Source organism: Labrus bergylta, chromosome 10, assembly GCF_963930695.1.
Source record: "Labrus bergylta chromosome 10, fLabBer1.1, whole genome shotgun sequence".
NCBI lineage: Eukaryota > Metazoa > Chordata > Actinopteri > Labriformes > Labridae > Labrus > Labrus bergylta.
The window spans coordinates 20975899-20987453 of record NC_089204.1 but is presented as its reverse complement, the minus strand read 5'-3'; the positions used below and the strand labels follow the sequence as shown (position 1 = coordinate 20987453).

General features: G+C 38.1%; 2 protein-coding genes across 2 annotated transcripts; one reads left to right on the top strand and one right to left on the bottom strand.

Annotated features, from left to right (window-relative positions):
* The first annotated feature begins 308 nt into the window (after positions 1 to 308).
* Positions 309 to 3224, top strand: bnip4 (BCL2 interacting protein 4). Its single transcript, XM_020655141.3, has 6 exons — positions 309 to 470; positions 821 to 992; positions 1106 to 1166; positions 1344 to 1450; positions 1665 to 1814; positions 2629 to 3224. The coding sequence occupies exons 1-6, from the start codon at positions 428 to 430 to the stop codon at positions 2669 to 2671; spliced, it is 576 nt and encodes a 191-aa protein (XP_020510797.1). The 5' UTR covers positions 309 to 427; the 3' UTR covers positions 2672 to 3224.
* Positions 3225 to 3282: 58 nt separating this feature from the next.
* Positions 3283 to 8407, bottom strand: ppp2r2d (protein phosphatase 2, regulatory subunit B, delta). Its single transcript, XM_020655140.3, has 10 exons — positions 8231 to 8407; positions 7969 to 8043; positions 7408 to 7505; positions 7110 to 7275; positions 6859 to 6971; positions 6591 to 6768; positions 6308 to 6472; positions 5826 to 5995; positions 5150 to 5241; positions 3283 to 4966 (listed from the first exon to the last, which is right to left on the bottom strand). Exons 1-10 carry the CDS (start codon positions 8235 to 8237, stop codon positions 4687 to 4689), a joined length of 1344 nt encoding a protein of 447 aa, XP_020510796.1. The 5' UTR covers positions 8238 to 8407; the 3' UTR covers positions 3283 to 4686.
* Positions 8408 to 11555: the final 3148 nt, after the last annotated feature.

Below are 11555 nucleotides of genomic sequence, written 5' to 3'. Positions count from 1 at the left end.
ATCTATCTATCTATCTAGCACCTATGTTACAGTAAGGCAATTCATAGAGGATAATGTGTAAGCTATGACTGCCATCTGCAGGTGTTTGAAACTGCTGGAGTAATTCATAAATAGGGCTAAACCAAAATGTCACATAATCAGACATGACCAGAGCCTATTTTTTGTTTTTAGAAGTAAAGTCTTAACAAATCTTGAATGACTCTTGACACTCGTGTTTATTTTGGTATTTCGGGAAGCTTGTGTGTGCGAGCATGCGCGAGGTGCCTTGTTTCAGAGCCAATCACGTTAAAGATAAACACTGTATTGCGTCATTGTTATTGTTGTAGTTGGCGCTCCTGCTGCATACAGAGATTTCGCCACCATTTCGCTTACATTTAGGCATCTAAAACAGCTTTAACGAGTGGAACCGCAATCATTTACCAGTACAATGTCTATCCAAAAGGACATTTCATCGGACGAGAGTTTGCAAGGTAAAGTGTAACCAACAAAACCGCATGTAGCTCACCAATAGAAATGCTAGCGCTAGTCGATAGTATTAAAAACACAAGGTAACTAACGTTCATATGCTTAACCCATGTAAAGCCAAGATTAAAATGTCTTGATAAGTCATGTTCAAAATCATTGTTCTATATTTTAAACGTGAATAAATAGCTTAGAGGACAGCCCGTCGACCTATGTATTTGCTATGTTGCGAAATCAAATGCCTTCCAGCCAAAAACAATCCCCGTGTCTGCTTATTCAAGTCTCCCTCCTGGCCTCTGTATTATCAAATATGGATACCGACATTTTATTCATTTTAAGACTGTTTATTTGATCTTAGGTTCCTGGGTTGAGCTGCATTTCAGTGGCACTGCCTCTCAAAGCACCAGTCATCACGGAAGCCAGGAGCAGATCCCCACGACCAGCCTGGAGTGTGACGTGGAGAAAATGTTACTGGAGGCTCAGCACGAATCAGGAAGAAGCAGCTCCAGAGGAAGCTCTCAGTGCAACAGGTTTGTGGGGAAAAAAAGAGAGGAAGCTGAGCATGTGTGCATTGTGTAATACAGCTTGTCAGGAATGTGGACTTAAAGTGATAAGTGACCAAAGTTATGTGTTCTTCACACAGCCCACTGAGAGCACAAACCCCCCTTCTACTGTGGAGAGGCTCGGAGGGAAACAGCTCACAGGTATATTTGTTTGAATCACTGACTTGTATAAAAAAATATATATATAATTGAATCTGTGTAGATTTGTTTAGATGCTCATTTCCTTAGAAAAGTGTTTGTAGAATTCATAAATGGCCAAGTTGTTGCTGTACATGTTCTGACCATTGGTAATTGAAAATCCAAAATTGGTGTTTCTAGTCAGAGGAAGACTTCCAAGAAAGAAGACGGGAAGTTGAGAACATGATGAAGAAAAATGCTGACTGGATCTGGGACTGGTCCAGTCGACCTGAAAACAGTCCCCCAAAGTATGTAGCTCCTTCTAATTAGGAATCAAAGAAGCAGGGGGAAGTGGTAGCCTCACCTTGTTTGTCTTGTGTCACAATTTATGATTGTAATTATATATAGTGAATGAAAAAAAGAGGATGTCTGTATGAGCAGAGGTGTAAGTATGACATTAGACCTGCACTCATTCATTTTAATGTATTCAACACGGTGAAAAATTAATGTGCTCCTCTGCAGGGAGTTCCTGCTGAAGTACCCTAAGCGCACCACCTCACTCAGCATCAGGAACACCAGCGTCATGAAGAAGGGAGGCGTCCTCTCTGCTGACTTTCTGAAGCTTTTCCTTCCCTCGCTTATCATTTCGCACATACTGGCTGTTGGACTAGGGTAAGCTACATAATTACATTTCTAACTCTGGTAACACTACGATTGCATATTACAAATACAATACCACTTCCTGTGAAAAACCCAAGTTTTTTTTTTTTTTTACCACAAAACATTGATGTTTATTATCATAAATCATGCTGAGATCTGGCATGAAAGCAAAAAATCACTTTATTTCAAAATCACAAGACGGAAAGATAGAGAACTGATTTCCTTCTTTTTCGTAACACCACTGCTGCAAACAGACCTTTAATTGCACCAACAGACCATGAATAATTGAGTGGTAGTCTTATTAGCCAGCTGTCAATCCGTTTCAGCAGGATTGATTCCAGTCTTGTGTTTTGACTCTCAGTGTGGGGACAACAGTTTAATTGACATTAGTGTTGTAGCCATTTCTAAACCCAGTATCATCCTCTCCATGAGTATCTTATATGCACAGAAAAGGAATTATTTTTAAGAACAAAACTACATGATGGAAGACAACATAACGATGCTGATTGTTGGGTGACAGGTTTAAACATGTGGGAACCTAAAATGCTTCAATGTGATGACTTTTCATGTGTAGTACGGCCATTTAGTTTGCTCAGGGCTTTTTTTTTTTAACCTTCCGAGTTTTCATATCCCTCAGTTTTTTTGTCACGTATCAAATCATTTGTTTTATGTATGAAAAGTATATCCATTGCTCGATTAGGGAATTTTGATTGAAACAAAATGTAATTTCCATGACCATCTCTGATTGTCTTAACTATTTCTTTTTCCTTTTGATGTCTTGCATACAGCACTACCTCGTTTGACATTGTTGTCTCTCTCCTTTCAGGATATATATTGGGAAGCGTCTTACTTCCCACAACACCTACTGAGTAGAAGAGGGTGTGTTTCCACACGTTGTCACCTTGATGTGACCATTTTGGCATGCCTTAAAACGGGACCTTCTGCATATCACAGGGGGATGTGGCAATGTGACATTGTTTATTTTTTTGAATGAGTACCCCACATCACCCACACTAGCTTGGACAGTTCAGGATATATGTCGTTGCTGTTGTATTGTGAAAACTCCTAAAGAACTTCACAGTGACACATCCTCTGCTCCTTGTTTAGCCTGGCTTGGAGATGACTGTTTTGCTGCTTCCTGCTCCGTAAATCTACACGTTGGGGAACTTGTTAACATGTCCATAATCGTTACGTTTGCAATGAGTGACCACTTTTGATTTTGAATTATGTACCGTTAGTTGTTGCTTTTATTTTTTAAAGATCAGCTATGGATAAAGGAAACACACAAAGGGATCTTTGGTTAATTATGGCAATTTGTGCAAATAATATTGTCACAATAAAAAAAAAAACAATTAGCCTGTTAATCACTGATATTGTCCATTTTGTTCATGACACACACAATAAAAGATTTACAAAAGTTCAGTGGAAGTGGAATTAGATTTTTTTTTTTTTTTTAAAGAACACACCACATGCAGATGAACACAATTAAAATTTTATTGAACTTTGGTCAAAATAATAAACAAGTGAATACATTGCCACCATGTTAGGATTCAATGGACAAAGACAATGCATTATTATGTGTTTTAATGTCATCAGTATATGTTTTGTGTAGTCAACCTTCACTTCTGCATTCACAACTACGGAGATGAGTTAAGATCCACATTTGCAGTACGCGTTCAAATTGGGGGTGAGATCCCTAACAAATGAATAAGGGCACATGTATGAGGCCTGTCTGAACTTCCTACTTAATACATTACTCGGAGGCACTCTCTCATAAACTGTATGGTGTGCAATTTTCCTCCTTTGTGATATTCATAGACAGCCACATGTAGCAGCAGTATATGAGGACATAACTCTATAAAATAGGATTTACAAATAATGCACATGAGGTTTGTAAAACGTTTGGGGACATAACTTGTAGCTGTCACTGATAGAAGTAGGTATTAAGGCTGCAGATTCCCTTTATCCTGGGCCCCATCTTGTGCCATGTAGTTTCCAGCCTTCATCCTAAAACATGGTCAAAAACTCAGAAATTAATCTCTTGACACAAACACATTATCGGTTGTCTCAACAGTGATTCTGACACTGGTAGCCCCAAGTACTATTTCCATTACAAGTTAGCTCGAGATCTGCTCAAAAGACAGTGGTGTGACTGGACATTTTTCCACCTCTCTACAACATAAAAACATGCAAAGCAATAAACATGTTTTAATACATACTTCTAAATTTAAAAACACATCTGTAGTTTTAGTTTCTTTTATTAAGTGGATGACAAGGTGTACTTGAGTAGATACAGTCAGTGAAATTATGTCACCGTATTGACTGGGAGAAAGTAAGAGGAGGGAGGGGGAGAAAAGAAAACAGGTCCACTTTCCAAATTCATGGCCTCTTCCACCAGTAGTTTGGCCTGAATACATGGCCATTAGGGGAATGTTACAGTTAGGCTTATTGGCCATTAATCCTTGCTTCAGAGGGCCCAAAAATCTTTAAGATGATGTTACAACTTTGACAAGACGTCATTTTAAGGGCTTCCAAGAGTTCTGTCGTTAAATCATGAAATGAAGGCTTAAAATGTCAACACAAACACCAACGTTCAAGAGTTTGACCTCTAGGGAGTGCCATTCCATCAATTAGACCCGAATTGGGCTTTCTGGGTCAGGGGGGCATGTTGATTGCCCTGGTGCCAAAGGCAAAAACAACCTAAGCTCAGACTCAAAATAAAACAGGCCTATGGATCAACCTCCTGTGGCAAAAAAGTAGACACGTGCTTTCGAATTCTTCACCAGGAGGACAACGAGGCTGTTTCTTCTTATACAGATAGACAAGTAGTAGGCTTAACTACACAGGTACGGTAAAAGCCCTATCCTCTGGAGCCCGAAATCTTCTAGTTGATTTTGTCCTGGAAAATGTACAAGTTGTTGGTGGCTGCCACAGCTATCACGTTATCTTTGGGGTGCCAGGCAGTGTGGAGGATCTTCTTGTTGAAGTCCAGGCTGTCCACGCTGATCTCATCCTTCTTCCTCTTGCCGCCAGTGGACACCTTGCGTGGTTTGAGCGTGGCCCGTGGTTTGCTGCTCTCCCGGGACGCCTCCAGTGTGATGTCCCGCCTGGTGTTGCGGTCAAACATTCGGAAGAAGTTGTTGTAGGAGCCGGTCATGATGGCACTGGAGGAGAAAGAAAAATAAACGTTGTCTTTAAACTATCTTGGAAGAAAAAAACAATACAATGTGACAAGTGATCAATACACACACACACACACACAAAGTTATATTCAGGAACTCAAAGCTTTCAAGACACTATTAAATGCAAGAAGCGGACCACATGCCAGATGCAAAAAGGACACTCACCTGTCACTGCCATTCCAGCAGCACTCAAACTTGTCAAAGATGCAGTCGTTTTCATACAAAGAGCAGAGTTTACTGCGAAGGTATTCATGGACCTGAAACAAAATGTATCACTTAGACGACATATCCAATTCAATAACACCTAACATCTCTGTACATTACTCTATCTCTGTAGATAGAATTTAGGTGTTTGGCTCATTCAGCAAAAACAATACTTTGCCTGAGTACTTATCTCCAATGGTAAGTTCAGAATTGCCGTCCCATTGAGTGGTTAACCAGAAACACCTGTGATTGGCTGCTACTTGTGTGTGGACATTGCGTACCCTTCACTGAAGAATCAAAACGTTTCATACTGTTGTGTATTTATCCAACTATTTCACAACTAGCTTCAAGAAAACACATTATGTCATAGTAGATTTTAACCAAATTGAATGTTTGGAATAAACATGTACAGCTGCATGTCACAGTTACACATAAGCACAAGAGGACTATCTACAGGGAAAAGCCTGATTAACTGTTCAGCCCATGTTAGAGATTTACTGTAATCCCTGCTTTAAGCTGTCACATGAATCATATAGATCATTTAAAAACACTGCTTTGCCTTTTCTTTTTCTGTCTTGCTTGAGGTCAATGTAAGTTTGACTTGGAAGTCCCATGATAAGAAGAAGTGTTTATGCACCTGATACGTCTCCACTGGCCTGTTCTCCATGTTGAGGTCCCAAACTTTGACGGAGAGGTAGTCACGTGTCATCATATAGCGTCCGCTGTGACTGAACTTCACGTCTGAGATGGAGGAGATGATCTCAGAGAAAAAGGATCGGCTGCTTGGGTCCTCAGGCTCTTCAAAGACTGGGGGTAAAAAAAAAAAAGGAGAAATATTCTCTATATCTTTTATTTCCAAAAAATCTATCTGACCATACACCTTTTTGGAATCCAAAAGGATAGCATCGAAATGTATTATATACAAAGAAAAGAATCTGTAGTTTCATTTATGATTAAAAAAAAAAACAAGAACATGCCCATGTCCAAACAAAAGTTCTCATACATCTTCTGCCCTTAAACTAAAGAAACGCTTTACAGTATCAACAATGAGATATTATCGTATACATTTAACATCAAGCGATTTGACTGATCTTGCAGCACTACAGTGCGGGTACTTACACTTTGAGTGCCTATCGCAGAGTGCTGCTGCTCGCATGTCACACAGGCGGATAGTGCCTTTGCTACTGCTGTACACAAATACATTGCATTGGTGTGGATGGCACTCAGCAGCTGTGATTACTTCTGTCAGTTCCTCCATGTTGGCGGGCTTGATGTCTACAATATCTGGGAACAAAGTGTTAAAGAGCTAACAGGCTTATGTTTCATAGTTACACAATGCAGAGATGATTAGCCTAGAAGTCACATATCTAATCTTTTTGCTCTTATAAAGAAAAAAGGATACTAAAACTTCTGTCTGTGATTTCCAAGTGCCATAGATTTATTCTTAGGTCGTCTGCGGAGAGGTACGTTTCATGATCACTATTTACAGAAATGGAATTAATGTGATAGGTGTGTGCATTTGCAAAGATCCTCCTTGGGCTTGCTTCTACCATGAGATCCATTGGCATCAGCACTGGCACCTGAAACATAAAACATGCACGCTTAAGATTGAAAAATAAATAAAAGTCGAAACTCTTCGCTCAAGATATGAAACACATGATCAAACGTACCCGTAAAGAGGTGATTCTAAAGGGGTCTCTGAGTCGTCCATCTTCATCTTTCAGATTGTAACCTTCTGCTCGTTTATCTCTTTCACTTATTTTCCACAATTTGATAGTTTTATCTAAAAAAAAAAAGAGAGAAAAAAAAAGAAAATGAATGAGTAAGTTATTAAACTAAGACTTCTAGAACAGTTATCTTAAAGAAGTTTAATTTCCTTATATCACCAGATCTTTAAAGCATATTAAAAATGACCTCTTACCATTTGTTGAAAGTAGAAAGTGAGCAGCATTTTGTTGGGGTAGCCATCGTATTTTATTAATTTTTTCCTCAATTTCTAAACTTTTCAAATAGTCAAATTCTGGCTCGTGACTCTGAAAAGTGCTATACACGTTGTACTCCCCGCGCAGGTGTGGACGATTCTTAGACTGAAAACAAAAGGTTACAGAGATTACTCAAACTGTATATACATATATATATCTATAAACCACAACAAAGTGGCACCTTCTCACATTAATAAATCATCACGATGCTCATCCATCAGTGCATGTCATTCTTACCTCCTGTTCATGTTGAAAAATCACTACTCTGCCTCCTTTATCTCCAGTTGCAAGCAACTCTCCAGAATAGTTGAACTCAACTGTTGAGATTATGTCAGCTGAAAAGTGACACAAAAATCAGAGCAAATTAAACCAAACAGGTCAGAGGTCAAGTGGTTGTTTGTTGCTGGCAAACACAATTTGTCTTAAACACTCACAACACATCTACTTACACCCTGAATCAATGAATGAAAACAAGCGTGATGTCACTTGACAATTTATGGACGCAGCACATTGACGTCATGGACACGGTCGCTCCCCTTTAATAGCCTAGCCACCACTTAGCACACAGCTAGCCAGCGACAATCAAAGTCATTTAAAGCAAAACAAAAAAAGAAAAAAAAAGAAATGTGTGTTTGTGCAATTACTCTAGAACCAGATCTACACCCCGCACACAACAGCTGTCACGTATTAAACACGGGTCGGGTCATCTTAACTATCGTGCATCTTTGACGTGAAGCATCCGGGAGCATCATTGCCCCCTGTTAGCCTTAGCCGTCGAGCTAACGTGTAGCCACATACCTTCCGCAACATCTTCATCTATCGCTCCTTTCACTTGAGAGAAACACCACTGAAAATCGTTTCCTCCTGCAACTCCTGCAAGAAAACAAACGCGTTAGTTTCTGTCTGATTTTGCGTTTCCTTTTGGTGAGATAAATCACCTAACAGTGACAACAGTTTGACAACTAGCCACTTAGCTTGCCAGCGCTAAGTTGCAGATTCAGGCCATCACACACACCGAGTGAGGTGGGTCCTTCTCCCCCCCTTCAAAAAAGTAGCTTACCCGCCATTGCTTCATGTAGCAGCTCTTGCTGTACACAGCTTCCAGTAGCTTATCAACCAATGCGGCTTGCTCGGGGAAATAGATAACATCCACAATCAGTGTGAAGACTCGGGTCCAGATCTGTCAAAGACCACGGAAATTATCCGTGATTTTTTTTTTTTTTTTTTTTTCTCTCTCTCTTCCAAAATGGCGCACAGTACATGGAGAAATGACGTCATGCACACATGCCACATCCTGTGCTCCATCCATCCTTGGAGCGTCATGTAGTTTTAAAAATGAAGGTCTTTTCTTTTCTCTGAGTACGTTAACGTGTTTTTAATCTGATTATTTGGCCGGTTTGAGCTAATTTACATATTTCTTCTGATGGATGGAAAATCTAAATATTGGCAAGGTGTCGGTGTTTTAATGCAGCGTGCTCAAAGATTTGATTGAAGACTGAAAAAGGTATGGAAGCCCATTTCTGCCAGTAAAAAAATTAAAAATAAAAATAATAAAGTCTCATAATTTCGGACTTTTTATCTCATTATTTTGAATTTTATCTCATTATTTTGACTTTTTATTTTATAATTTTGAATTTTATCTCATTATTATGACTTTTTATTTCATAATTTTGAATTTTATCTCATTATTATGACTTTTTATCTCATAATTTTGACTTTTTATCTCATAATTTTGACTTTGACTATTATGACTTTATATCTCATAATTTTGACTTTTTATCTCATAATTCGACTTTTTATCTCATTATTATGACTTTATATCTCATAATTTTGACTTTTTATCTCATTGTTATGACTTTATATCTCATAATTTTGACTTTTTATCTCATTGTTATGACTTTATATCTCATAATTTTGACTTTTTATCTCATAATTATGACTTTATTATTTTCATTTTTATTTTTTAACTGGCGGAAATGGACTTCCATAAAAAAGCCTGCATACACAGCATAAACATTTTACCTATCGCCTGGTAATTGTATGAATGTGATCCCCGTATTCTCATGAAAGTTCAAGCAGTGCTTCAAGTCAATGTCGAAAAATAGTTTTTATATGTGTGTTCAGATTGCACCACGGCATACAAAAGTGTTATCTGCTTGGTTGATGTATATTTTAGATTTGAAGTGTGTCTTAACTCAAACTTGAATGACACCAGGACAGTAAAGCGCTCGGTTTGTATTACATGGTCAAAGGGTGACATCTAGTGGGCAAATGATGAACATTCAGGTACATTTTTTAAGCAGTGGTTTGCACCCATAATTAAAAACTGCATACTTATCTGATAGTTACAGAGACCTTTGTAATTCAGAATTATTTGCTGCCATGGTCTATAAAACCTGACCCATTAAAAGTCAATTTTAATACGAGAGAAGTGTTAAACCTTGAACTTTCAGAGTTTGAATGTCATGCTTCTAAGAGAAGGGAATAGTGTGTTTGAAAGACAGCCCTCTTATTGGCTTGAAATTAAAAACTAATAATTCCTATAGCCTGATTGGCTGAAATCCTGTCATTTGGGTCCCTGTCCATGTGATGAGTTATCACAATAAAAAAAAAAAACAGGAAAATTATGAAACTATCCTTTTCTGATCTCAAGGGTCATGATCTATCTATCTATCTATCTATCTATCTATCTATCTGTCTGTCTGCCTGTCTGTCTGTCTGTCTGTCTGTCTGTCTGTCTGTAAAAAATTTAAATACATAAAATATTTAATATACTTTTTTTCCACTAGGTTAATAACTCATGTTTATTTTATGCCGTTTGTCATTTCTTCTTGCTTTCCTAAATGATTGGGTTAAATATTTAAAGACAAAACTTTTCAAAGTCAGCTCATCCCGTTTCTGCCCAGGCTTCATTAAAAGTTTCATTCATACCATTAGGAATAAATACATATTCCAAGATAAACATACAAAAATAGATGTAAGAGGTGTGGTAGATTCTTTAGTATAATGCTTACTTTTCTGCTAACATATCTCTCTGTAGACTCTGGGGGGGGGGGGGGGGGGGGGTGTTGAGAGTTGGGAGGAGAATGGTAGCCCAAAGGGGCTGATTGTGCAATAAAAATAAGTCACATTCCAAAATAATACAAATAAGGCAAGTGCTGATAAAGTATAAGAATATTTGATATCTGGGTCACATTTCAGTGGATAACTGCATAACAAAAATGTATGTTCTCTTAATACTCCAGATGATATAGAAACATATTATTCAAATATATTCAAACATACAGATCTGCCTAATGGTGGAGTACAGTTGTTGAAACTATTGTTAAACTCTATCTTTAAATATAACTGCAGACAGAAAGTGGTCTGAAAAGGAGTTCTTTAACTTTGTTTAAAGCTTCACATTTGTTTATCGAGCTAGCTGTTCAACTAGACTGACTTCGAGTACCTAAATGTTTTGTCTATAATCACATGAAACTTTTTGTTTACTGCATGTGCAGATAGTCCTGGAGGTGGCCAGTGAAGGAAGGGGTGTACCCACAAAGACCTGGACCGAATCTCACAAAAACCCTCTCCTGGATATCTCCTGAGCTCAACATCCCTCTCATCACTCACTCAGCATCCCAGAGGGAGCAGCAGAGCAGGGGCCTGGAGGTTAGGAGCATACAATACACACACACACACACACACAAAAACACACAAAGCCTGTGTAAATATATAACAGTGGACTACCATGTATAAGTCAAACACAGAAAGACTATTCATAGACCTGGAAGCATGCAAATACATTTTACATAAAAATGTGAAATACTTCACAATACTCTTTGCAGATGTTGTACTGTAAAATATATACACTGCTGAATAGTGTCTTTAAACATACAGTAATCACTGATATAGCACCTATATGTTTCCCTTTTGTAGGTAGTAAATATGAGGATTTTTGCTTTAAATTATAAATAAGTAGTTCACTAGTGTTTTGTAAAAGCATCATTATTTTAAGAACCAGTTCAACTCATAAAACACCATCGACTTCACTTTAAGATCCCTGTGTAGTTAGACAAAGAAAACAGAAAAACGGGTTTAGTCATTTGATGGAGCGTATAATATTTGTTTGATACTTAACACCCATATTCTCCTTGTTCATAAAGCGTTAAGTGGTTTTGGTAAAACACAAGTTAACACATTATTCTTTCATTTTTAGACATTTCTTTTTAAACCTGCGTTTTCGGGTTTCCCTCCTATTCTATATTTTCCTGTTTCACATTCTGTTACACCTTAACTCCATCCTTGATTAATAGTCTGCTATAAAAACACAACGACTGTTTGTATTCAGCCTCATAGTGTTCGGGGAAAAAAAAACTTGACTCTAGCCCAATTTGGGATTT